This window comes from Pseudoliparis swirei, chromosome 6 (genome assembly GCF_029220125.1).
Source record: "Pseudoliparis swirei isolate HS2019 ecotype Mariana Trench chromosome 6, NWPU_hadal_v1, whole genome shotgun sequence".
NCBI lineage: Eukaryota > Metazoa > Chordata > Actinopteri > Perciformes > Liparidae > Pseudoliparis > Pseudoliparis swirei.
In genome coordinates, this window is record NC_079393.1 from 24,209,939 (window position 1) to 24,236,105 (window position 26,167).

At 46.2% G+C, this 26,167-nt stretch overlaps 4 protein-coding genes across 5 annotated transcripts; 3 read left to right on the forward strand and 1 right to left on the reverse strand.

Moving 5' to 3' along the window:
* The first annotated feature begins 603 nt into the window (after positions 1-603).
* Positions 604-7,958, forward strand: lcat (lecithin-cholesterol acyltransferase). Its single transcript, XM_056417745.1, has 7 exons — positions 604-880; positions 3,000-3,156; positions 3,393-3,508; positions 4,170-4,265; positions 5,105-5,329; positions 6,234-6,429; positions 7,087-7,958. Exons 1-7 carry the CDS (start codon positions 730-732, stop codon positions 7,451-7,453), a joined length of 1,308 nt encoding a protein of 435 aa, XP_056273720.1. The 5' UTR covers positions 604-729; the 3' UTR covers positions 7,454-7,958.
* A 181-nt stretch (positions 7,959-8,139) lies between these two features.
* pla2g15 (phospholipase A2, group XV) lies at positions 8,140-16,799 on the forward strand. The gene is made up of 7 exons (XM_056417746.1): positions 8,140-8,433; positions 9,695-9,851; positions 10,914-11,032; positions 11,154-11,252; positions 12,512-12,736; positions 12,807-12,919; positions 15,343-16,799. The coding sequence occupies exons 1-7, from the start codon at positions 8,289-8,291 to the stop codon at positions 15,742-15,744; spliced, it is 1,260 nt and encodes a 419-aa protein (XP_056273721.1). The 5' UTR covers positions 8,140-8,288; the 3' UTR covers positions 15,745-16,799.
* On the reverse strand, positions 16,090-20,692 carry usb1 (U6 snRNA biogenesis 1). Of its 2 annotated transcripts, none has more exons than XM_056417749.1 (8): positions 20,676-20,692; positions 19,148-19,309; positions 18,788-18,927; positions 18,498-18,681; positions 18,097-18,150; positions 17,904-18,009; positions 17,516-17,596; positions 16,090-17,313 (listed from the first exon to the last, which is right to left on the reverse strand). In XM_056417749.1, coding segments are annotated over exons 1-8 (837 nt in total). In that variant the 5' UTR covers positions 20,678-20,692; the 3' UTR covers positions 16,090-17,205. The 2 variants fall into 2 exon arrangements, with proteins under 2 accessions (XP_056273724.1, XP_056273725.1); XM_056417750.1 differs by lacking the exon at positions 20,676-20,692 and adding an exon at positions 20,301-20,596.
* On the forward strand, positions 19,311-25,855 carry znf319b (zinc finger protein 319b). Its single transcript, XM_056417739.1, has 3 exons — positions 19,311-20,274; positions 21,097-21,221; positions 21,324-25,855. Exons 2-3 carry the CDS (start codon positions 21,217-21,219, stop codon positions 23,155-23,157), a joined length of 1,839 nt encoding a protein of 612 aa, XP_056273714.1. The 5' UTR covers positions 19,311-20,274; positions 21,097-21,216; the 3' UTR covers positions 23,158-25,855.
* Positions 25,856-26,167: the final 312 nt, after the last annotated feature.

Consider the following 26,167-nt stretch of genomic DNA (forward strand, 5'->3'; position numbering starts at 1 on the left):
GGACCGCAATTTTCAGAACATTGTTTTCGGAACGTTGTTTTTGGAAACTTGTTTTCGGACCATTGTTTTCAGAGCGTTTGCGGGACGTTGCTTCCTAAAGGTCGTTGCTTCCTGAACAAGAACAATTCTTGGGACATTTGCTTTGTGAACGTTCACAGGATGTTGACATCCTCCTGATGTTTGCAACATATACAGAAAAGCCACAAACAAACTGTACGTGTGTCATAGGAGCTCCGATAGAAATATCAATACATGCGGGTAGTCCAGCTGTTTGGCATGCAGGGCGCAAACGGGAAGCTGATTGGGAAAATGACACTATATATATATGTTTTTTTATATCATAAAAAGAAAAGTTGTCAATGCACTGTTGTCAATCATCTACATTCTGTTGTGTAAATAAATATGTCATCGGGGAGAATCAATAGGGCAATGGGACGTTGTACACATGTTTTATTTGCCCGCAGGCGTGCGGGGCTGATGAAGGTGTGATTATTTCATGTAAACCATGTGATTTCAGAGCAGTTTAATAGTAGTTGTCGTCTGTCGTGTGTGTGTGTGTGTCTCTATAATGTCCGGGCAATGTTAACGCTTCACCGGGTCTGAGCAAAGAGTTTCTACCTGCCCCGCCTCTCCCTCTCTCCCTCCACCTCCAGCATCACACACACACGCACACACACACACGCACACGCTCGCGCGCACACCGAGGCAAAGCAGCAGTCAGACAGAAGCATGGGCACCGCAGGACGCGTCTGCTCGGCGCTGCTGGTCGTGGTCCTGCTGGGCCTCCACCACTCCGCGGGGTTCTGGATCGTCAACGTCGTCTTCCCGCCACACACCAAGTCCAGGGTGACGAGCAACAGCACTCCTCCGCTCATTATCGGTAAGCCTCGTTGATTAAGCCAACTGGTTAATGCCAATACAATTGAAACTCGATTACTCACGCAGGCTTTGCAGTTTAAATACTTTCTTGTGTATGGTTTTGTATACTTGGGTTATTTGTGACTTTTTGGTTGGTAATGCATCATGGGACATCTCGTGTCTGGTATTGATGTGCACGCTATCTGTGGGCGCTGCGCACGCACTCTGTACATTTGACCCTGCTCAATGTTTGTGTCCTATATTGAGGTCGTTCAGGGTTCACAACGTGAAGAGAGAGAACATCAATTTGACCTTTTACCCATTTCTGGTCAAAAGACATCTTGTAATGACGTGCATGTCTCCCTCCTCCCACCGGCTCCTCCACAACACAGACATTCAGCCTATATTCTGTTTTATTTTTTATCTTGTCACTCTTTGAAGCCACAACATTTGAGTGGACCTGTGAGTCAAACAATCCCAGTGATGTTCGTCCGGGTCTTCTTCTACTCATCCGTAACAATTGAGGCGTTATTGAAATATCATTCTGTACATGTCTATCAGAGATGGTCTGAATTGAGAAACATTTTGAGTTATTAATGCTGAGAATAAAGTCAGAATTAAAGGTTTACAACAATTAAAAACTATAATCTCTTTGTCATCTCCTGAGAACCTCCTTGCCAGTTTGAGACACGTAGCCATGGCAACCTGTGCAAACCTCATGTGACAAAACTATTCGTGAGAATCATTAAATGTTATTTTTTTAAAAATGATTACACCATTTGTCATTCAGGAAAGTGTACACTGCTCTGCCCACCATGTGTGACTCATTGTTTGCAGCCAGAAGGTCGTTGTCCAAATGTGGGATCAACAAATATTTGATGGAATAGTCAGAGAACATCTGCTTTCACAATAATCAACATAAACATTTTAATTAGCACGTTACTTATTTGTACACCGACTGTAATGTCAAACATTCTTGAAGATATCAATGTGGTGAATATAATTAATAATGTATGGTACTTACTCTTGAGTCTGTAATACAAGTTTGAACACATCTGAGAATAAAGTCCGAATTCTGATTTCAATTCATTTTTAGAATTAAGTCAGAGTTCTGAGATAAAAGTTGGAAATCTGAATTCTCACTGAATTCTGAGAATAAAGTTAGAATTTTCCGATCAGTCAGAATTCTTACAATAAAGACAGAATTTGACTAAATAATTATCAGATCAAAGTCTGTATTGTGTCTTCATTTAGTTCTGAGAATAAATTTATACATGGAATGCGTCCAAAATCGTATCCGGAAAATACGATTTTTATTAGTTATTAAACATTGAGTTCATGCTCAAAGTATAAGAGATTAAACAGATTAAAAAGAGTCAAAATAAATGTTTCACCACTTCACATATTTTTAAAACCACTCATATGTGTACAGATTGTAAAGCCCACTGAGGCAAATTTGTAATTTGGGATAATGGGCTATGCAAAATAAACTGAATTGAATTCTGCACAATATTGTGCAGGATCAAAGTGGTGAATATTGGGCAGAATCTTCAGACTCAGAGTTTTATGAAAGGGACCAAAGATCAGATTGTGCGTATACTTTTCCAACTTGCCAAGCCATCCTAAACATTTTTGAGAGTTCGAGTTGTGTTTGGACCTCGGCCCGGTCCGTGACCTCTGACCTACAGCGGGGGGGTTTAGCCTGCGACTGTCACAGGTTGAATATGTACAGAGAGGGATTTCCCCCTCTGAACTTGTATTTGTTTCATTTAAACTATTATCCATTAGCTCACACAAAACAAAACAAGCACACATTTGATAGAAAAATAGAAAAAGCAAAAGTACAAACGGAGTCCTTCTGAAGTGGCTAGTGCAAGTGATTAAGGGAACACAGTGCAGTGGTCCAGACCTGTAACATGATGCATTTTCCACTTATGGGTCGTATGTTTCATGACTGAAATCATTTTGGAGTTTGAAAACGAGAAAAAAATAAGACTTCATAATTCTGTTGACTTCCATATAGCCAGGCGATATCACAATCGATTTGAATGGGCAGCTGATGCTCTTGTATATAGCACAACGTGTCAATGTGAACACTTGAAATTATTTCTGTGTGCGGGTGTGTGTGTGTGTGTGTCCAGTCCCTGGGAACTTGGGGAACCGCCTGGAAGCGAAGCTGGACAAGCCGACGCTGGTCAACTGGATGTGCTACAAGAAAACCGATTACTGGTTCCCGCTGTGGATTGACCTCAACATGTTCATGCCTGTCGGTGTAGACTGCTGGATCGATAACATGAGGTAACGCTGACGGCCCTCCAGTAACATCTGTATTACATGTCGCCTTGAAGCATTGTCTGAATGCGCCTTAAACATTCCTGCCTGGTCGAAGCAGTGACGACCAATCATTCCCAAAATGGGACCATGATAACGCCTGAAAAAGAATGGGGGGTTCTTTTATATTTGAATGGAGTCACATTGGCAGGTGTTTTTTCGCCCACCTGGACTGACACAAATGTCCGTTTGCGTTGCCACAGACTCGTTTACAACAGGACGACTCGTCGTTCATCCAACTCGCCCGGGGTCCAGGTGCGGGTGCCAGGATTCGGGCAGACGTATCCCATTGAGTTCCTGGACTCTAACAAACTGGCTGGTGAGGGGGACACACAATGCATCCATGTTCATTTCTTTGTTGAACGAATAAATTTTTTATGTTTATGCCTCGGAGTTCGTCCTAACACGCTGTATAACAACAACTGTGCTTAATATTCCTACATTGGATTTCTTTGAATATCCCACTTTGAAAAGTTCAATGTAGTGAATAAACTTGAAAATACTTACCTGCCTTGATTATATTAGTATACAGTTGAATTCAATGACATGTCGTATACCAGTGCAAATATATGATAAGAAATGAATTTTTGGAGGCCATGTTGGATTTTTTCCCGCATGATTATTGCATCCTATCAAGTTGAAACATATTCTAAATGATTCCTTATGTCCAAAAACGGTGTAATAGCATTTAAAATCATATAAATGTCTCTTCTGATAGTGGAGATATGAGATATTATATTTTTTTGGCGGCCATCTTGAATTTTTTGCATATTTAACCTATTTCCACAACAGTAATTTGTTAGGACTTTTAGTATGTTATTCAGGACATTTCTTGGAAGACATCTGAGCCCAAATAAATTCTGGTTTATTTTTTTCCCTTCATTTTTAATGGTTAAATTGGCTAGATTGCCTGGACTATTTGCAATGCCGATTCAGCCGCTGGTGTCATCGACTGAGTCCGCCGCTGCTTCTTCTTGCAGGTTATTTTGCCACGATGGTGCAACGTTTGGTCAGCGTGGGCTACACCCGCAACGAGACGGTCCGAGGAGCTCCGTACGATTGGAGGTTAGCTCCTAGTAAGTAAAAAAAGCACACGTGCACCCTCACTTGCACGCTCACACAGTAAGTGGTCGATTGCAAGAGGGAAAAGGGGCCTGCAGACCCACTGGGATTGTCATTTCTTTAGAAATAATGTCTTACGTCGTTGCTGTTTGGGGTCCCTTTGCTGTGATATGTATAGCTTAAACAACAGATTGAAGTAGAAAACAAATATGTGTGTGTGACCCTTTTATTCAAGAACTGATTTAAACCTCAAGTGATCATATTTACATTAAAGCTGCATTCATTTCTTTGGCCACTTGGGGGCAGCGTAACAAGCTCTAAACACGATGCCGACATACCGCATCATCTCTATGTATCATTATTCACATGTTGGGTAACCCAGAGCGACGTCAGCATTCATTTAGAATTTTAATCTTGTAGAGGAAGATATGTTTTATGCTCCAAATGATCACCAGCTCTTCGCTAGCATTGGGCCAAACCCACGAATAATTGTTGCCTATTTTTTCTTGTGGTTTTGTTTACATATACATATATATGTATATGTATATACATATATATGTATGTATATATATATATATATGGTGATAATAAGTCATACTGATAGGTTGACATTGTATGTTTGTTCTGCCCCACATTTTCACGTGTTGCATTAGAGACGCCAAGTGGCGTAGAATGCAATTGCATTTTGTTCTTGAATTTATCCCTCCTCTCTTACCGTAGTTAGTTCCCCTTCTTTGTGATTCTACTGAGAGGACATGCTGCAGCTACGTTAATGTGGGTCAGAACAATGTTTATTACTCGTACTTTACGCATGTGCTCAGCGAAGTCCCTGCCGTCACCCCCCCTCTCACAGACGAGAATGCCGAGTATTTCACGAAGCTGCAGGACCTGGTGGAGGAGATGTACGAGCAGTACCAGAAGCCCGTCTACCTGCTGGCACACAGCATGGGCTGCCACTACGTCCTCTACTTCCTCAACCACCAGCCCCAGGCCTGGAAGGACAAGTACATCGCGGGCATGATTTCCCTGGCGGCTCCATGGGGGGGCGCTGTTAAGCCGCTGAGAGTCTTGTCGTCAGGTACCGGGACAACGTACTTTCAATAGAAGGGAGAACCGTAGAAGAGACGACTAACGCGTCTTGGCGTTTGTTATCTACATTCAGTAGCATTTTAGCCTGAAATTTCTGGTGGGGCAATTTTGTTTGACGTCATGTCACCGTCACAAAAATAGGGGTAGCTGATTATGATAACAGTAGGCCTCTATAGACCAGTCAGATATACTATGGGCTGCATTTTGAGTGCCAGCAGGGAGCAGAAATCCTATTTCAAATACATGTCACATGCTGAAGCGCTCAGCACGACACAAATATGTTGCCTATAATAATAATAATAATAATAATATTGCATTATATTTTTAACGCACTCTTCGTTCCAAAGAATCTCTTAGTGCCAACACAGTACTCACAATAATACAGCTAACTAACCCGTAACTGGCATTGATCTGACTGTATGTTTGTTTTTCCTTAGTCACGGGGTACAGGTCTCGCTGTTTTCGCATTATTTCTGTCTAGTTGCCAGGCAGATTTCGTGGGGCACATCTGAAAGTGCCCCACCGCTCAATGTCAACTTTGGCCTGTGTGGTTCACGCTTATTGGTGTTTCCATGGTAACGGTAGGGCAGCGTGGGCCGTTGCCCCACCGGAAAGGGAGAGACAGCGGACACATGACAGCATTTAACAGAGCACAAGCACACAGACAGAAAAATACACAAATCAAATTACTCCAAAACAAGACTATAATGCTTGTGAGTCAAGTTTATTCACACACATATTCACGCTACTTTGCATTAAATTGCTGCGAAGAACGAATGTATTGAGCTTTCTGCACAATATCGTCATCTGGATCTGTTGGGGCAGTGCCCCCCCCCCGCCCCTAATGTAGAAACGCCACTGTCTACATTGATGTCTGTTCCCGGACCTCGCAGGGCAAAACGACGGCATCCCGATGATCTCCAACATCAAGATCCGCGAGGAGCAGCGGATGGCCACGACTAATCCCTGGATGCTGCCCTCTGACTCAGTCTGGCCAAAGGACCACGTGTTCATCTCCACGCCGACCTTCAACTACACCAACCAGGACTACGAGCGCCTCTTCACGGATATCAACTACGAGAACGGCTGGTAAGCCGAACGGCCTCGATGTTCTAACGCAGCCTTTCACCCGCCTTCATTTTAGATCCGCTGTGTTCCTGACAATCCAACTGCTCTTGGAATTTTAATGATTTACCGAAAAGGTGATTTCATCACAGCGGTATCAGCTGACCTGGTCAATTATGTAAAGTACAGCTTTGGAAGCAGAGAAGTAGGCGGAGTCACACGGCATGTTCCTCGTTCACGGCAGTCTTTCCTTGAGATTGCATCCGTGTAGACACAGTGTTGAGAGGAATAACTGGCAATTGATAGCAACTATTAAAAGTAGAGAGTGATACTTACATGTCTCTTTAATTATGAATCAGGTATATGTGGTATAAATACTGTGGAAGTATAGAAATGCTCATTCCTTGGAGAAACGCCCACAGCCCGTATTGACGAGTGTAAAGTGTGACCTTTAAAGACCCCCGTGTGTAGATCGTTCATGTGTTTATCTTCAAATCTGCAAGAACAGATTATTTCTTTTGAAATGGGATGTCACCGTCAGGTGATAATCACCTCACGCCTTTCACGAGTAGCCATGTGATTCACCATTCATATGGTAAAGTTGACTAGATCGGCTTTTAAAGTGTTTTGTTCTAGTACCCTTCCCATTTCACCCCCCATCCCCCCTCTCGTTGGTTCCAGGTACATGTGGGAGGACACCAAGAACCTGACCGGTGCGCTCCACCCACCCGGCGTGGAGGTGTGGTGCATGTACGGCATGGGCCTTCCGACTCCGGTGACGTACATTTACGACGAGGAGTTCCCCAACGCGGATCCGGTGGACTACGTCTACGCCGACGGGGACGACACGGTGGACAGCTTCAGCATGAGCCTGTGCAAACGCTGGGAGGGGCAGCAGGAGAAGCCCGTCCACGTCACCGAGTTCCGCGGGCTGGCCCACCTGGACATAGTGTTCAACGAGCAGGTGCTCAACCAAATCCAGCACATCCTGGGGGGCAAATCAGACACGCCCAGCGAGATTGACGTCCGATTTAAAAGGAGTATTTAAAAGGAGTAAAACAAAAACAACAACAAAAACACATTCCTGATTATTTAAACAGCTGACTTTTGAGTTTGTTTATCTGTCAAGTGAAGAAACACATTCCACATACGTCATTTATTAGCATGTCTGCTCTTTCAAGTTCTAAACCAGTCTGGGTCAGCAATGGATCTTTTATTATTTTATTTTAAATCATGTTTTCAGTATTTCCAAAGTGCCCACTCATCCAATGACACATATGTATCATATTCCATGGATATGAGAGTGTGACTTTAACGAAAAGGTTACAGGGGTCTCAGCAGTATAGCCTCCTTCTTTTTTGTATTATATATGTAACTGTATTGTTTCTATTAGGATTTATATATTTGCTTCTGTAAGAACTATGTTTGAGTACAATATCATATAACTCATGTAGTTCATATATACGCACATTAAACTAGCGATGTGAATGTAAAGGCCACCTGTATTTGAATGTTTTCGCTTATGAATAAAGCATCTAATTTCACAAAAAGGTCGCGCGCGTGAAATGACTTCCAGCTTGTTGTCTAACTTTGATCTCCCTCGGCAGCCGCCGCCCGACTACATCGGCGATCGATTACTTTGGACTTGATTGCGGTGGCTGCGTTGCCGGGGGCGGGGAGGGGCGGGGCGGGGGAGGGTCGCTGTGTAATCTAGACCTCGTGATTTGTCACCTCGTTGCTTCATCGATTGTACAGCGGGTACATTGGGGCGAGTCCTGATCAGAGGGTTTAAAGGACGACGCGCGAGGACTCCTCTCAGACCGCGCGCGCACCCCACCAAAGAACACACAGCATGGCCGCTGTGCTATGAGACATCTGGAGCCATGGCGTCGGGGCAACGCATAAACGCCCTCTTTTCGCTGCTCGGCTTGTTGTTGTTATTGTTGTCGGCCCGGAGCAGCGGCAAACCGCTGGACGAATGTCCCGGCGACGGATCCTGCCAGTCCCGGAGACCCCCCGTGGTTCTCAGTAAGTGTTGTTTCTTCTACTCGCTTCACTGTCCGTTGCTAAAGAGTTGCGTAACTTATTGTCGAGACCGTCACGAGCTCCAAGATGGGCTCGCGCTCCTCCGGAGTGAACCGGTGTAACACGTCGCGGTTCGGGGTACAGCGGGCTTGAAGAGACGGGGAAAGGGGGCTCGTGTTTGTGGCAACGCGGATATATTTTTCATCAAAGTTGTGCCCTCGTCGTTTTATGTTTTTAACTGATTTTCAAATGTTTTCCCCGACGGTCCTCTTCTCCTGTGTTGTGTAGTTTACAAATACAAAATAAATATATATTTTAAATATATTATTTTTTAAAGAAATGATGTTTATATATATATATATTTCTAAAATATTATTATTATAAATTATTTTTTTAAACCACACATGTGGTGATAATTGGAAACACGTGGTAATATTTGTTATATATATATATATGTGTGTGTATATGTATGTATATAATATATGTGTGTATTATTACCACACCAGTGTTGACATACAACATCAAACATTTAAACCTGTGTGTTTACAGCCAGAACAGTATAACTACCGGATTATATGACTAAATGTAACAGAATGACTATTACAGCCAAACAAGTCCCCAGGAGACTGACAGTTTAAACCTAAAAACAAATTTGTATGTGAATTTCTATTCACATAACAGGTTGTGAGATATAACAATTTATATGTATCTACATCTTCTTCAAACTCCTGGGTTCTGTGTTTCTGGCCGAGTTGTAACCACGGCCTCTGTAATAAAAGTCTGTTTATTGCTGCTTGACCCTCAGTAACCTCTGTGACTGCTTGACCCTCAGTAACCTCTGTGACTGCTTGACCCGCAGTGACCTCTGTGACTGCTTGACCCTCAGTAACCTCTGTGACTGCTTGACCCGCAGTGACCTCTGTGGTTGCTTGACCCGCAGTAACCTCTGTGGTTGCTTGACCTGTAGTGACCTCTGTGGCTGCTTGACCCGCAGTGACCTCTGTGGTTGCTTGACCCGCATTAACCTATGTTTGTTGGTGTTGTTGAACAGTGTGTGTGAAACACAAAGTGACGGCAACGGTGACTTTCCTCTAAATAATTACCTGCCCAACATCACAGGGCTGCTGATAAAATCAACACCTTGCTGATTAATTCACAGTGGATAAGGAATGCCATTGTTCCATACGCATATCTGCATTAACGGCATGTCATTCTGGACACGTTGCCGACATGCGTCTCATTGCTAATGTTGCCCATGTTGCAGTTCCGGGGGATCTGGGCAACCAAATGGAGGCGAAGCTGGACAAACCCAGCGTGGTCCATTACCTCTGCTACAAGAAGACTGACTCTTTCTTCACGCTGTGGCTCAACATGGAGCTGCTGATCCCCGTGGCCATAGACTGCTGGGTGGACAACATCAGGTATAATAATGAATGAGGTCATGTTTCTGTTTTTTCTTTTTTTTCCTTTTTCAATCTCATCGCTGTGTGAATTTGCCTGATGAGATTATTGATTATTGTAAGAGGGAAAAAAACAACAAACAAGCTGAAGTGCAAATTCCTAGAAGTTTTTTTTCTGCGGGACACGGGGGTTTGGGTAGCTTGGGGTCAATGACCTGGTTGACTCTTGTGGACGGTTATCAACGTACGTTGGAAACGCTGACCTTCGGATCCTCCGTGTATCGGCACGGTATGGAAGGAGACTTTAGGGTCAGATTCCTTTAATGTCTCCTTTAGTAATCAATGTCTGACTGGATCAGCACATGAGCAGCAGCATGGCATCGAGGCCACAACCCACAGATGCACTATAGTTAATTTAGTGCTGAGAAAGGCAACTTTGAATTTAAGCCGGGACGAGATTAAACTGTACGACCCTCTTTCAGAAAAATTCTGTCTCAATCTGATTATAAAACTTCAATTTTTTAATTTTTATTAACTGTTTTAGTCCAACTGTATAGAGCACTCGCAATGGAAGTACTTTATTGGCTCATATTTTTACAAGGGGCACTTTTGCAACTTGTTTTGACGCTAGCTTGTGTAACTTTAGCTAAATAGTGGCCACATCGAATCGTAAGTATGGCTGTAAACAGGAAGTTGCTTTGTGTGATTTGAATTATGACTCCGAAAATGTGGAATTTCTTCTCCCGCCCCTTCAAGTCTCCCACATCTAAATATATATTTTTATTATCATTACCAGTATTATTTACTGTTTTAAAATGGAAAGGCAAGATCCAGGTGAACCAAATCAGCCATTAATTAGTAGCTTTGGGGGACAAAATAAATCAATATTTTGTTTATTTTCCTGCAAATGTTCACTTCTGCTTGGGTAACTTAACATCTTGTCTCGCATTGACGTTTTAGGCGTGGGGAAGTTGTAACTAACAACAAGGGGACGATGGGGATTTAAAACGCCAAGTGGTCACGTTTGTGTCTGACACCGATTCCATTCTTCTTGTAACATTTGGTGTGTGTCACACTCTGCAGGCTGATCTACAACAGGACCACACACAGCAGCTCGTCCCCGCCGGGCGTGGACATCCGTGTCCCGGGGTTCGGACAGACTTATTCGTTGGAGTATCTGGACCCCAGCAAACGCAGCGTGGGTGAGTCAAAAGGCCCCGAAACCAAACCGAGCTGTCCTCACTGCCTCGAGGTCCTCACAAAGATAGACAAACAAGGCAGTCGGACCCCGCTTATGTGCCGTTCTCCTCTTGTGTCTCCTAGGCATGTATTTCTTCCCTCTGGTGCAGGCGATGGTCGATTGGGGCTACACGAGAGACGATGATGTCAGAGGAGCTCCCTACGACTGGAGGAAAGCCCCCAGTAAGCACACACACACACACACAGTACTGGACCATTTACAACATGGCGCACGCACAATCAGAATCAGAATCAGAAACAGTTTTATTGCCAGGAATGTTTTCACAAACAAACGAGGAATTTTTTTTGGTGGAAGGTGCAACATTTGGACATGACAAACAAACAACAATCAACACGACAGAAAGACAACAAATAATGTGAAGTGTTTGGGTGTGTGCTTCAAGTGGTGTGTTTTAGTTAAAGTGCATGTTAAAGTGACGTGTGTGGAGGAGGGAAGAAGAAGGAGGAGGGAGGAGGAGTGAGGAGGAGGAAGAGGAAGGAGCGGGAAGAAGGAGGAGAGAGGAAGGTGGAAGAAGAGGTGGTAGTCCTGGGGGTGACAGTCAGTCAGTCCCGGGTCCATTGATGAGCCCGACCGCCGTCGGGAAAAAGCTTTTGGTGTGGCGGGTGGTCTTGGTCATGATGGACCGCAGCCTCCTCCCCGAGGGGAGGGACTCGAACAGGGAGTGTCCAGGGTGGGAGGGGTCAGCGACAATCTTTCCGGCCCGCTTCAGTGACCTGGAAGTGAACAGGACCTGGAGGGAAGGCAGATTGCAGCCGATAACCCTCTCGGCCGAGCGGATGATGCTCTGCAGCCTGCGCTTGTCTTTGGCTGTGGCTGCAGGGTGCCAGACGGTGATGGAGGCGCAGATGATGGACTCAACGATGGCCGTGTAGAACCGGCTGCGTTTCTGTTTTTGATTCAGTATTTAAAGGGCCAGTACCCCACTGAATGTAAAATGCATATACTGGTTCTCTAACTCGGAGTAGAGGTCGAACCAAGGTGGCTTTTTAAAAGCCTTTATAATAAGGTTATTTATGGGGGGGAGGAACTTACCAAATATTCGGTCCATCGCCATCCAAAGCCTTTTTATTTATTCCCTATCGGTTGGCCTGTAGTGCTGTTTATCAGGTTGTTTGGGTGTCGGACTTCTCTCCAATATAATGGAACTAGATGGCGTTCGGCTTCCAGATTAAACGACAGCCTTGCTAGTCATGAAATTTGTGTGGCTTTTATTTTGATTGACGTGTTCTGGGGAATGAAAATGGACGTACGTCACCAGTGTTTGAAATATTCCCCATCAGGCCCCATATTTTAATTGGAGCCGTCCAACTCCACACCGGGAAGGGATTAAATGTTGCGTCTTGGACACGTTCCAATCAAATAATGGAAATGCAGAGTTTTGCTTGCTCATTTTCTCTGTTGCTCTTCCGTCCTCTGCCAGATGAGAACAAGGAGTTCTTCCTGGAGCTGCAGAAGATGGTCGAAGATATGGCCGAGAAGACCGGCGGGCCCGTGGTGATCATCGCTCACAGCATGGGCAACATGTACACCCTGTACTTCCTCAACCACCAGCCGCAGGCCTGGAAGGACCGCTACATCAAATCCTACATCTCCCTGGGGGCGCCGTGGGCGGGCGTGGCCAAGACCCTCCGCGTGATCATCTCTGGTAAGAGATTTTATTTATTATTATCTGCGGCTGGAAATTGTAAGCAGTTTCTTCTTTTCACTACCTACAGGTGACAATAACCGCATCCCGGTGATCAGCTCGCTGAAGATTCGCTCCCAGCAGCGTACAGCTAGCTCCACCTCCTGGCTGTTTCCTAATCCCAAATACTGGCCCAACGATCAGGTGTGTGTGTGTCAATGCATTTTTGGAAAGTGAAGACAAAACTTTAACCGAGAGTTTGAGGTTTTCTTTTATCGGCATCACCACGCCGTAGCTCCTGAGCTCTATGGAGCATGTTATCGTCTTTTAGCTCGTTTTTGGGGGGTTACCACCGTGAGCACTTGACTGTCATCAACCTTGTAATTAGCTGCAGTGGGCATTATTTATTTATTTCAGTCGTAAAACTGATGAACTGTCAGTGTAGCAACTATTCAGTTTTCAATTCAGTTTATTTGTATAGCCCAATTTCACAAATTACAAATTTGTCTGAGTGCTTTACAATCTGTACACATAGACATCCCTGTCCCAAAACCTCACATCGGATCAGGAAAAACTCCCAAATAACCCTTCAGGGGGAAAAAAGGGAAGAAACCTTCAGGAGAGCAACAGAGGAGGATCCCTCTCCAGGATGGACAGATGCAATAGATGTAATGTGTACAGAAGGACAGATTTAGAGTTAAAATACATTCAATGAATTTGACAGTGTATGAATAGTTCATAGTAGGCATATTCCACGATGGAGACCTCCACGATCCATCAGGCAGTGGGCGGAGTCTCAACAGTGGGCGGAGTCTCAACAGGACAGTGGCGTAGTCAGGAGCAGGAATTCCACGACCCAGACCTCGATGATCCATCAGGCAGATAGGATCTATGCCGTCTCATAGGGTCTGATGACCCCATGAGACGTGAAGTCAAAAGGACTCCGGGGAGAAAGCAGAGTTGGTAATGTGTGATGGAGAGAGAAAATTCATCCCTAAGGAGAGAAAAAAGAGGAAATAGGTGCTCAGTGCATCCTAAACGTCCCCCGGCAGCTATAAGCCTATAGCAGCATATCAAGGGGCTGGACCAGGTGAACCTGATTCAGCCCTCCCTAACTATAATCTCTGTCAAAGAGTAAAGTCTTCAGTCTACTCTTAAACGAGGTGACTGTGTCTGCCTCCCGGACTGAAGGTGGAAGCTGGTTCCATAGAAGAGGAGCTTGATAACTAAAGGCTCTGGCTCCCATTCTACTTTTTAAGACTCTAGGAACTACAAGTAGTCCCGCATTTAGTGAGCGTAGCTCTCTAGTGGGGCAATATGGTACTACAAGCTCCTTAAGATATGATGGTGCATCACCAATCAAGGCTTTGTAGGTTAAGAGAAGAATTTAAAAAGTGATTCTTGATTTTACTGGGAGCCAGTGCAGAGCAGCTAGTGCAGGAGTGATGTGATCTCTTTTCTTAGTTTTAGTGAGAACACGAGCTGCAGCATTCTGGATCAACTGGAGGGACCTAAGAGACTTATTAGAGCACCCTGATAATAAGGAGTTGCAGTAATCCAGTCTCGAAGTAACGAACGCGTGAACCAATTTTTCTGCATCTTTTTGAGACAAGAAGTGGCTGATTTTTGAAATATTACGTAGATGAAAGAATGCAGTCCTTGAGATTTTCTTTACGTGTGAGTTAAAGGACAAGTCCCGATCAAAGATAACGCCAAGATTCTTTACAGTGGTGTTGGATGCCAGGGCAATGCCGTCTACAGAATCCACATCACCAGATAATTGATCTCTGAGGTGCTCAGGGCCGAGTAAAATTACTTCAGTTTTGTTTGAGTTTAACATCAAGAAGTTGCAGGTCATCCAGGTTTTTATGTCTAAGACATGCTTGAATTTTACTTAGTTGGTTGGTCTACTCTGGTTTTGGTTGGTCTCCTCTCCTCCGGCAACTAGCCGGGAACATAGCAGAGGAACTAGAAACTTAGGAGCCACCTATTTCCCCTCGAGGAGTTGGTGGAGACCAAAGTATAGCTGAAAGGAGAGCGAATATGTCCCGATAGTCATGTCGACTAAATTAATTATTCTCGTGATTGTCAAAAACAAGTTTTTAAGGAAGTTTCAAACAAATTAATTCAGCTTTTTAAACAAAAATGGAAGGTGAACCTGTTGAACCCCCGTAATGCACTATTACATGCCCACATGTAACATTATCAATATCAATCTAATAAAAAAATGTTTTATTAGAATGGAGAAACTCCAGGATGGGGGAGGGAACAAACTAAATGCAGGTTTTATATGGTCATGGAAAACCTGGAGAAGTCCAAGAATTGTAAAATAGTTATTTCCAGGCCTGGAAAAGTCCCTGTGACAAATTAAATCCCCAAAGTTTGGAAAAGTCCTGGAAATTATATTATATTTCAATGTTCATTTCCGCAGTTTGATTAAACTAATATACATTTATATAGATATGTATTCTTTTACTCAACCTATCATGTATACGCCGAGATTTCACAAAATGTTTGGCCATGGACATTTGGTTTAAAGTCCTGCAAATCCACTGGTCAACATGTATATGAACCCTGTAAATAGACAACAAATCAAACCTTTGTGTCCTTTGCCCATCCATCACCAGGTGTTTGTGCAGACGCCCACCGCCAACTACACCGTGCTGGACTACGAGCGCCTCTACTCCGACATAGGCTTCCAGGAGGGCTGGATGATGCGGCAGGACACGGTGTCGCTGGTGGCCGACCTCACGCCGCCCGGCGTGGCCGTCCACTGCATGTACGGCAGCGGCGTGGCCACCTCGGAGGCCTTCCGGTACTCGGACAAGTTCCCCGACGACGAGCCCACGGTGGTGCTGGGTGACGGCGACGGCACGGTGAACCTGAGGAGCGCCATGCAGTGCGGCCGCTGGGCGGGGCAGCAGAAGCAGCCCGTGATGCTGATGGAGCTGCCCGGCAACGAGCACGTGGACATGCTGCTGAACTACACGACCGTGGTGTACATCAAGAGCGTGCTGTTCTCCCCGTGACCCACACCAAGATACTTAAGCACACACACACACACCTTCCCCCCTGCCTTTTTAACACCGATTGCCAAAATGTTGCCACATTCCTTGGGAAAAAGAATTGACAGATTTGTCAAAGTAAATTCATTTTAAGGACATTTTTATATTTGTAATTATACAAATGATGTTTACTGTCAGGCAAGCCTGCACACAAATACTTTTATATCGGTCTCAGCTTTTGAACAACCCGTGAATGTATCTACTTAATCCACGACATGATGATACAGGACGTGTGTGTGTTTGTACACGAGTCCAAAAAACAAACAGGGATATACTGTGTGTGCCACTTTCCTGAGTTATTAATCAAAGTCAGAGCTTTTTTTTTATTAATGTGAAATGGTTTTTGACTAAACAGTACAGCGCATGCAACAGGTCACATGGTTCAGAATACTATTTTATTTCTAGTGAAATTATCCTTTTTATTTTCATTGTCTTATGTCACGTCCCTGATAATCTGAGGGTTTTGTTTTAATCGTGTTCCGCTTTTTAACAAGTGTTGTGTGTTTCAGAACCAAACCTGAGATATGGAAGTTGATTTTAGTCGCGTTGAAATCACGCAAATTGAATTTAGGTTAAAGCCCTATGTTTACTTTTGTACTTTGTTTTGGAATCCAAACTAAATCATTTTAAATTTGAATGAGCGCCCATGTGTGAATTGATTAGCCGATGTATGAGACATAAAATCGGCTTGCAAGAGTATGGTCAACTTTGGCTGTAGCTTCATTTGTAAGCAATGTTAAATTATTATTTAAAAAGCCAGAAACGGGGGCCCTGGAGCATTTTCAGACACAAATAAGGGGAAGTTTTGTTTTAAGGTTAACTTTTTTTCTTTTTTTTACTGGAGTATAACGGTTTGAACTCGACTCCTTGTCTTTGTAAACATGTCGTCAGATGTCTGCCCTGGGTGATCGTACCGCTCCATCCAGCCCTCACGGGGCCAGACAAAGACCTCATATCTGTGAACTATCATAAGTGTCATAAACATGTGCGGCCTTCTAGTAAAAGTATTTTAAATGTGACATTTTGACCCGTGTCTTGTTTGCTGTTGCAGTAAATTCATCTCGTTAGCTTTTCACACTTAAAGACATCGAGGACATCAGTCTTGAGATTAAACGCAAGTCATCTTTACGGACGTGACCAATTCCCTCCTTTTGTATTAATGCCAGCGAAGTAAATGAAGAAAATTGTGGCGCTCTGAGATGTTTCACTACTGGTTAACAGCCACAACTTCCTGTTGGAGGCTTTGGTATATCACCCCATCATGAACAGTCTTTGAACACTGATCACTTGGCGTTAGTAGAAAACCATTTGAAACTTTATGTACAGTAACAAAATACAATTAATTGTCGTTTCAAAAATACTTTTTCCACATTGATTCTCGTGTGTTAAACCACAAACATTCCCACAGCGGTAAAGGTAGAGTGGTCAGGGTTGCACAGGGAAGTGGAAGGTCTTGTTTCCTGTCCTGCAGCGCAGCTCCGTGCAGTCCAACCTCAGCAGAAATGGTCCGTCTTCATGGTCATCAATCAGACTCTGGGCAGTAAAGAGAAATATATCAAATCAGAGATGTGTGAACAGAAATCAGCTAGTAAATTATGTGAGTCATTTGGGCAACACCCCTGTAACTGAGTCCAGCTCTACACGAGACATAGCTGCAATGAACTGCTAATGCATGGGTGGAGCACACTGGGGCACTTGAATGGGCCGAGGAGTAACAGCTGAGATGTCCCAGTACCTGCATCCCCAGAATGCACTCCCTCATCTGGCTGGTCAGGTCCCCGACACACCAGGCCAGACTCACATGGAAAGATGGATCCTAGAAAAACCAAGCAGTAGGAACCTTATTGTGAGCGCTACTTCTTGAGGAAGATATGTTCACAGATGTACAATCATTCATTGACTTGATAATTAGTTCTACAATAAATCAGAACTCTGCTGGGTATTTTAATGCGAGAACACACCTGTCCTTTACGATGAAATCAAAATGAGAAAAATAGTTGCGACAGCATTAACTCGTTTTGAGTGACTGTTTAGCCTGGAATCAACCACAACAGCAGAGACGGACGAAACAGAAACTGGTCGACCTATATACTTCAAGTGTGTGAAAATGTGTTGATTAGAACCTGATAGAAAGTCTCCAGGCGAAACTCCGTCATTGTTCTGTCCACTGCTTTGACCAGGTCCAACAGCTGAGCCTGCCCAGTACACACTTCCATCCCCAGAAATGTCCTGGAGGGGACAACAGACCGTTATTTTTATATCTAAATATATATATAAAACATTATACACGCACAGAAAGAGAGACCATGACTGTACCTCGTCCTCTCAGCGTTACAATAGACCTTCAGTCTCCCTGCAAAGCACACAAACCTGGCAACAAGAAACAGGGAAAATAAACATCTGAATCAATCATAACCTTCTGATGTAACTTTCTTTTTCTTTTTTCAACTATTCCAGTGCAAAAGATTCTCTTGGATGTTGCTGCAAAGCCAGTTCTACTCACCTCACTCTGAAAATTATTATTAAGAGTTATATTTGTGGTGCGTATATATTTATTATATACAAATGATTGCACTCTCTTTATTGCCAATTCCCCTTGCACAACCCTTTTTTTCTAACATTCAGAATTTTACTTTGTCCCAAACTCAATAGTGTGGGTGGGGAAACAAATCAAATACCATTAATACCCCCCAATGTACACGTTTATTCAAGCAAACCTCTTGCTCTGCACCAGGCCTGCCCGGAGGCTCCGGTTGAAGGGCTGGATCCAGTGGTGTCTGAGCACAACCGTCTGAGACAGGCTCAGGTGGAACTCCTCCTGTGGGGTCCAATCCACACCGTGGGCCCCGGCTAATGAGAGCAGCTCCTCCAACAGATCCCCAAACTCCTCCTCAGGGTGGTCTGAAGGTGCAGAGGATAAATATGCACATCAATAATCCAAAATCAGGGTTAAATAATTGGCAATCGGTGGTCAGCTCATCAGGAGGACAGTGGTGTTTGGTCTTACAAGGCAAATAGACATAGGTGGCCCAGTTGCCTTGCTCGTGTTTGAAGGAGCGGAGGCGTCCACCATGAAGAGAGCCCTCCTCGGTCTGTGAGCTCAAGTCCTCTGGAAACATGGCCAACAGGCAGCCAGGAACAGGCAGTCTGATGGAAACACAGCACAGAAAGACATTACCCTTAAAACAGGTGCAATAGGTTAATCATCATCTGGGATTACAGGTACATTTGAACTTAACATGAAGTTCAATAATAACTCTTGATCACGCGCTGCAATTACACACATGGTATTTTATTGTATTTTCTTCGATCTTCACGCAGTTGGTAATTCATGTTACACTCAGGCGAGGACGCCACCTCCGCGCACCTTGTTTTAGCAACCTGTTGTTCCTCAATTCTGGGTTTCTTCCTCTCTGAGCTGGCGTTGTCACCTCCATCTTCCTCTTGACACTTTCGAGAACAACTTTTGTTTCGGCCAGCGGTCGCCTCGCTTTCCTCCTCCGAGCTGCTGCTGTATCCGACCAACATCCTGTGGCAGGGTGACGCGCGCGGGCATTAAAACGACAACTAGACGTGATTTATCAACGTGACGGCGAGGAATCAACGTCGATATTTAAATAAATGAAGAATCGACATGTTTGCTCGGCTTCAAAAACGTATTTTCGAAGTAAACAGCCGACGTAGCTTCCACGCAATCCCTCGCTTCCGATGTAAACAACCTGGTGTAACGCTAATATGCGTCCCAGTGAAACGCAACCCCCCCTGGAAGTTGTTCCCCCTTTGGGAGGTTTGCCACAGGGCGCGGACGAGGCGTCGATGAAGAGGCCAGAAATTATCCCTCAAATGAGTCACAAATGCATTTAATCCAATGACATTTGGAACAGTGACGGGTTCAGATAAAACTGGAGGGATGTGTTATTATTTTTAAATAATATTTGTGACTTTATAAACAGTCACTGACACATTTATTCTTTTGGACATTAGAATATATCTGGTGTAAAAAACGGTTTGTTACATTAAAACCGCCATAGACGGTTCCCGGTGTATGTGTGTTTGACATGTGTGCGCGCGCGCACGCGTGTGTATGTTGTGAGCGTGCCAATTAACTATTGATTTATTCATGTTCCCGTGCGCGGGCAGGGGCTCAGATGCTAGCCGATAGCAAGCTAGCAATTTATATCAAAATGCATGTAGTCTCGACAGCCGGGAGGAAACACTAGTGTCCAAATACATGTCCACGTGAAGCGATACGGTTCGTGGGGGCGATTGGGGAAACCGCGGGAGAGTTCTTCCCCATTTTAATGACCCGCAAATCCACCAAATTATTTTTTTCCCCGGCCCCTGGAGCCAGAGCGCTCGAACAAGAGGCGCCCGAGCACCGTGTGCGGATGTGAAGAAGAAACCCGATGTTAACCGGGGGAGTAACGGCGAGCTAACCGACGGCGGACTGGAATCTACCGTGAAACACTAGCGGGCTTGGACTGACCCCTCCGGGTACGTGAATAGGTTGTTTTTCTTACTCGTAACTGTTTACACGCCGCTCCTTCACAAAGGTGTCGCTGCAGCTCGGAGGCGGTTCTAAGGCTAGCCCGCTAGCGTTGGCATGTGGCTAGGCTAACTAGCTAGCTAGCTAACCAACTCTGATTACAGTGATCTTTGCCCGCAGATGAAGCACGTTACGATGCGCGGATGCTGTTTTCCTTTTTTCTTTTTTTTCCTTAAAAAAACAACAACCGCGAATCCTTGAGCGTTTTTCGATTTCAGCATATAGATTGGAACTACATAACCAATACAATACTGATTTACATATCCGACTGCGTCCGGTGTTTTGTGTCCGAACTCTGTTAATGAACGATCACCGTCGCTCGCGGTGCACGTCTCCTAAAGTTGTTTACATTTTTCGGAAAAATTCGGTTACACATTCGGTCACGTTACATATCCATGTCGGGGGTGTTTTTTATACGTGACTCTGCCTATTGGGGTGATCGATGGGACTGATTGTAAACACGCCGAGTGCCTGCACAGTCTGGCACCTGCTAAAATTGCAACACCTCTCACGGTATTTCTAATCCCGAAAGTTTCCCTTTATTCTGCTGAGTTTAAACAGCAGCTGGAGCAACATTTCAAACGAAAATGCTGTTTTGAAAAGCATCTTGCTCCACAAAAATCCTTTTTTTTCTCCATCCAGGGAGGTTTGTCTGTTGGCCCAGCGGATGTTGGAGGTGCAACATAGTACACACTGTTGTGACTGAGAAACCTCCTTCCTGCCCTTTGATAAATTGACTTTCTTTGACTCTTTTTTTCTCTCTCCTGCAGATAGTGGTGATGTTCTGAGCCTGAGCTCCACGCAGCCGTTCTAATCTGAACCTTTGAATCCTGCTGTCACAGCCCCCTTTACCGAGCACCTTCTCCAGTTGTTCAGCGCCACTTGCTATAATGGAGTGAGTTTTTTTTCCCCCATTAGTCTTTTTTCTTCTCCGAAACACTCTGAAACCGTCAGCCCATTTCCTTAAATATCCTCCGATCTACCTTTCTCACCGCAGTTGGGCCACGCCAGCCGCCAAACTGAATCCCTACACCCGAGCCCGCATGTCCGAGGCCTGGCAGCAGCATGCGGTCGCTCCGCCTGCGGTCGTCCACACCCTCCCCCCGGGGGCGGAGAGCGCGCTGGGCTGCGCCGTGTACGGCATCGTGCTGCAGCCGGACGCCACGTCTTTGCAGCAGAGCCAGCACGGCCAGCAGCACAGCGGGACGCCGCAGCACGGCAGCGTGCAGCACGGCCAGCAGCACCCCGCCCAGGCCCAGCCGACCGCCCTCCAGGTCGGGGCCGAGGGGGGACACAAATGCGGGGCCTGCGGGCACGACATCTCCCACCTGGCCAACCCGCACGAGCACCAGTGCATGGTGAACCAGGACCGGTCGTTCCAGTGCACCCAGTGCATGAAGATCTTCCACCAGGCGACGGACTTGCTGGAACACCAGTGCGTGCAGGTGGAGCAGAAGCCGTTTGTGTGCGGGGTGTGCAAGATGGGCTTCTCCCTGCTCACCTCCCTGGCCCAGCACCACACCGCCCACAACAGCACCAACCCGATGAAGTGTTCCATCTGCGAGAAGACCTTCCGGCCCGGCTCCTCCGGCGACGTCACGCCCAACTCCAACAACGCCCAGCAGCCCACCAGCGACGGCGCGTCGGCCAGCAGCAGCTCCGCCGTCCCGCCCTTCCCGTCGGCGCGGGACCGGCCGTACAAGTGCTCCGTCTGCCAGAAGGGCTTCCGGCACCTGTCGGAGCTGACGCGGCACGAGCGCGTGCACACGGGCGAGAAGCCCTTCAAGTGCGACACGTGCGACAAAGCCTTCAGCCAGTCGTCCCACCTGCAGCACCACCAGCGGACGCACAGCAGCGAGCGGCCGTTCAAGTGCGCCGTCTGCGAGAAGAGCTTCAAGCACCGCTCCCACCTGGTGCGCCACATGTACGTGCACTCGGGCGAGCACCTCTTCAAGTGCAACCTGTGCGAGCTGCACTTCAAGGAGTCGTCGGAGCTCCTCCACCACCCCTGCCACCCGCAGGGCTCCCGGCCGTTCCGCTGCGCCACCTGCGGCAAGGGCTTCAAGCGGCCGTCGGACCTGCGGCAGCACGAGCGCACGCACTCGGAGGAGCGGCCCTTCCACTGCGAGGAGTGCCAGATGAGCTTCAAGCAGCAGTACGCGCTGGTGCGCCACCGCCGCACGCACAAAGACCCCTCCGACCGGCCGTTCAAGTGCAACCTGTGCGACAAGGGCTTCATGCAGCCGTCGCACCTCCTCTACCACCAGCACGTCCACGGCATGGACAACCTGTTCAAGTGCGCCTCCTGCCAGAAGGAGTTCAGCCAGTCGGGGGAGCTGCTGCGGCACAAGTGCGGCGAGTCGGCCAACTCCTCGCCGGACAAGCCGTACAAGTGCGACGTGTGCGGCAAGGGCTACAAGAAGAGCGCCACGCTGCAGCGCCACCAGAACTCCCACTGCCAGGAGAAGCCGCTCAAGTGCTCGCTGTGCGACCGCCGCTTCCTGTCCTCCTCGGAGTTCGTGCAGCACCGCTGCGACCCGTCGCGGGAGAAGCCGCTCAAGTGCCCCGAGTGCGAGAAGCGCTTCAAGTACTCGTCGGACCTGGGCCGGCACCGGCGCGTGCACTCGGGCGAGAAGCCGTACAAGTGCGACCACTGCAACAAGGGCTTCAAGCAGCGCGAGCACCTGGTCAAGCACCAGAGCACGCACTCCAGGGAGGGCCAGTTCAAGTGCGTGTGGTGCGGCGAGCGCTTCAGCGACTTGGGCTCGTTGCAGGACCACACGGCGCAGCACACGGCCGAGGGGGGGGCGTACCCGGTGCCCCAGGGCTGATGGAGCCGCCGAGACTTCTGAACAGACAAGCCCCCCCCCCCCAAACCCCCGTCTCCGCGCTTTGCAGTCCAGACTATTATCGTTGCGTTCATTCCCACCGGGTACACTTTACTGACCCGCCCAGAGCCCCCTTTTAATACCATGGTCGTGTCATTCCATAAGACCCTCCAGCTGCACCTTCCTTTTGGGGCCACCCTCTTCTTTTGCTTTTCGTCCCTCCCCCCTCCCCCCCAATCAGACAGTGGATGGCAGCGAAGAGGCCCCGGCTGCTCCGGCTCCCCCGGTCATACTTCCTCAGACGATGCAGGTGGATCCAAAAAATCCCTCCTTATTTCCTCCCTTTTTATATTTTGACTGACTGAATCAATAGCGTTGAGTATCCATCTGAACTGACTCGAGGGGCATCATTCACCTTGTTCTTTTCCCCCTCCTCCCTCTTCATCTCTGATCACTTCAGTTTCTTCCTCTCCTCTTTCTTTTGCTTCCTCAGTGTCGGATGCGCTGGGGCACGTTTTGACCAAACCCCTCAGACACACCTGTACTCTCATTCATTTGTCTGTAGTCGGGCGAAGAGTGATTTCGAAACGCTTTTGGATTTTTCATCTCCCTCCAGTTCCAGGGCCACGGCTCTTGTCCCGCGTCGACATCGCCGCGTTAGGAAGGTTCACATCGCTGGATGCTGAGAGCCACGTGGAGGCAAAAGATCCCATCTGAAGTTTTACATTTTGCGCCTTTTTGAACATATTTATACGGTCGTCAGTAAACCGCTCGGCGTGTGTGAAGGGAAAGGTGTGTGTGGGGGGCGGGATTTATGATCCTATAGTGAAGTAATTCCAATGATCATTTGTCTGAGTGTATGTGGGGGCCGTGCTTTTTAAGTGTGTCGACAAACCAGCAAGCCGAAGTTACCATCAATAAATACCCAGAGGATTGATGCTAATGTCACCCTTCAGTATAGACAAATATTAAATATATATTTCACACTAATATAATATTCGTATTCCTGCAGACGTCAGTGCTGTCGGACATCTTTTGAACTGAGTTTGTCCAATTTGGAACATTACACTCCATCTCTCAGCCTGTACATACTGTGTGTGTGTGTGTGTGTGTGTGTGTGTGTACACGTCGTCTGACGAGTTGGATAAGTCAGAATGTGTCTTTCTTAAAAACAATATGTGAGAACTGTTTTTGTATTCTTGCTACTTTCTACCACGTAAAAGAATAGTCCTTTTTTTGTAGTGATTGTATCGGTGTGTTGCAGGGAATCTCAAAGAGCAGCCTGTGTGTGTGTGTGTGTGTGTGTGTGTGCATGTGTGTGAATGGAAACGGTATTCTGTCAAACAGGGATATTCAGACTGTAGAGAAATGTCTTAGAAATGTTCACGCAGACCCTTTGTCTTTCATTTTCCGTTGTTCAATACTTCCCACGTCTTGGAAGGAATGTAACCGCCGCTCCTCGTTGCGTTGAGCGTGGCGTCACATCCGGGTCTTTCTCCCGGACTGAACGGCGCCGTCTCCTCCGAACGCCATGAGATTGTAGTCGCGCTTGGAGAAACCCGGAGAACAAGTTGGTTTATGATCAATACCTGTGATCAGGGGTTCCTTTTGGGCTGCAGCGCTGAATACAAGTATTTCTTCTTCTTCGGGCTTGCACTTCCTTTCTTTTCGTTTGAGCCTTAGAGCCTCTCCGCCTCTTTTCCTCCCCTCCTGCTTTCTGACTGAAGTCGGGTGGTTGGTGTCTCGTCAGCCGTCACATTTTTTATTTTGTAATCTTCTGAATCTGGCATTATAAGACTGAAAACAACTTGAAGAAGTACTGTCTGTGTTTTTTTATTTTTTATGTTTTCACATTTGTTTGTGTATTTCTTTTTTTATTATTATTATGAATCTATAAAGTGATATGAAAATCTGTATTCCTCGTCGGAGAGACCAGGGCCGTGGGGTAGGATTTGGGAGGGAGGAATATGGCGTGTTTTTTTAATTTAATAATCTTTTTTTAACTGCCTGAGTTGCGCTTCTCAATGTCCCTCGGCTTCTGAAGCCGACTCGACGTCCCCACAAAGGATTCTGTGAGGCGGTGGCTCAAAATAACCGTCATTGATTCCATATGACTTGACTTGGTGCTGACATCAGAAGTGTATGATATGAAGAAGAAAACAACAACAAGAAAGCAGCCAGTCACGTGATTGTCCTGTGTGTTTTACAGAGAACCAGTGAGCATCAGTTCTGGGTTCAAAAGCTCAAATCCCACGTCAGGGAAAGGAGAGGAACGTCTCCTGTATAAGCACAAATACAATAAACCCACCCCACCTGGGGGGGGGGGGGGGATAGTTTAGGCGCCACCCTCGCTGACCTCCTGGGCTCCGGGGGATGACCCCGTCGGACCCTGGTGTCTCTTGCTCTCTGCATGCTTGTTGTGTTAGTTCCTGTGTTCTGTCCCCGGGAACCGGTGCTCCCCCTCGCCCCCTCTTCACAACACTGTTCCCTCCTATAGCTTTTTTTATTTGTTTTAATTTTTTAATTTTTTCAAATTGTATTGTAGTTTATGTGAATGATGTTGGGGAAAACTTAATAAAAAAAAAAAAAAAAAACTTGTGGCGACGTACAGTACGTGTACGTTCATGCTAAGATTATCTCTATGTATGTATGTAGCATTCAATTACACAGCACTAACAAATAAAACTTTTTCATTTATAAACCAACACAAGTTCTGAGGTTATTTAAGCAGAAAACATGTGGTTCTTCTGATTTAAAAACATTTTACATATGTATTATTAATAATAATAATAATAGCTCTTTAAAAAGAGGACATCTGACGTAGCATCACTCCCCCATCATCATCATCATCATCATCAACCCCTCTCCCTCCGGTAGAACCCCCGCTACCCAAGGGTCTCGCCATGCCGGGTCCGGTGGTCGGTAGCAAGTCCCGTGTGTACGCAGACGCCAACACCCTGAAGAGCCGGGAGTACTGGGACTACGAGGCCCACGTGCCCACCTGGAAGTGAGG

Coding starts and splice junctions, on each gene's coding strand:
- pla2g15 (XM_056417746.1), top strand. CDS start 8,289: ATGGCGTCGGGGCAACGCATAAACGCCCTCTTTTCGCTGCTCGGCTTG. Junction 8,434..9,694: donor GAGACCCCCCGTGGTTCTCA/GTAAGTGTTGTT, acceptor CCCATGTTGCAG/TTCCGGGGGATCTGGGCAAC. Junction 9,852..10,913: donor TGCTGGGTGGACAACATCAG/GTATAATAATGA, acceptor CACACTCTGCAG/GCTGATCTACAACAGGACCA.
- usb1 (XM_056417749.1), bottom strand. Junction 18,682..18,787: donor CACCTATGTCTATTTGCCTT/GTAAGACCAAAC, acceptor CTGCACCTTCAG/ACCACCCTGAGGAGGAGTTT. Junction 17,597..17,903: donor GCCTGGAGACTTTCTATCAG/GTTCTAATCAAC, acceptor TGGTTTTTCTAG/GATCCATCTTTCCATGTGAG.
- lcat (XM_056417745.1), top strand. CDS start 730: ATGGGCACCGCAGGACGCGTCTGCTCGGCGCTGCTGGTCGTGGTCCTG. Junction 3,157..3,392: donor TGCTGGATCGATAACATGAG/GTAACGCTGACG, acceptor GCGTTGCCACAG/ACTCGTTTACAACAGGACGA. Junction 5,330..6,233: donor GCTGAGAGTCTTGTCGTCAG/GTACCGGGACAA, acceptor CGGACCTCGCAG/GGCAAAACGACGGCATCCCG.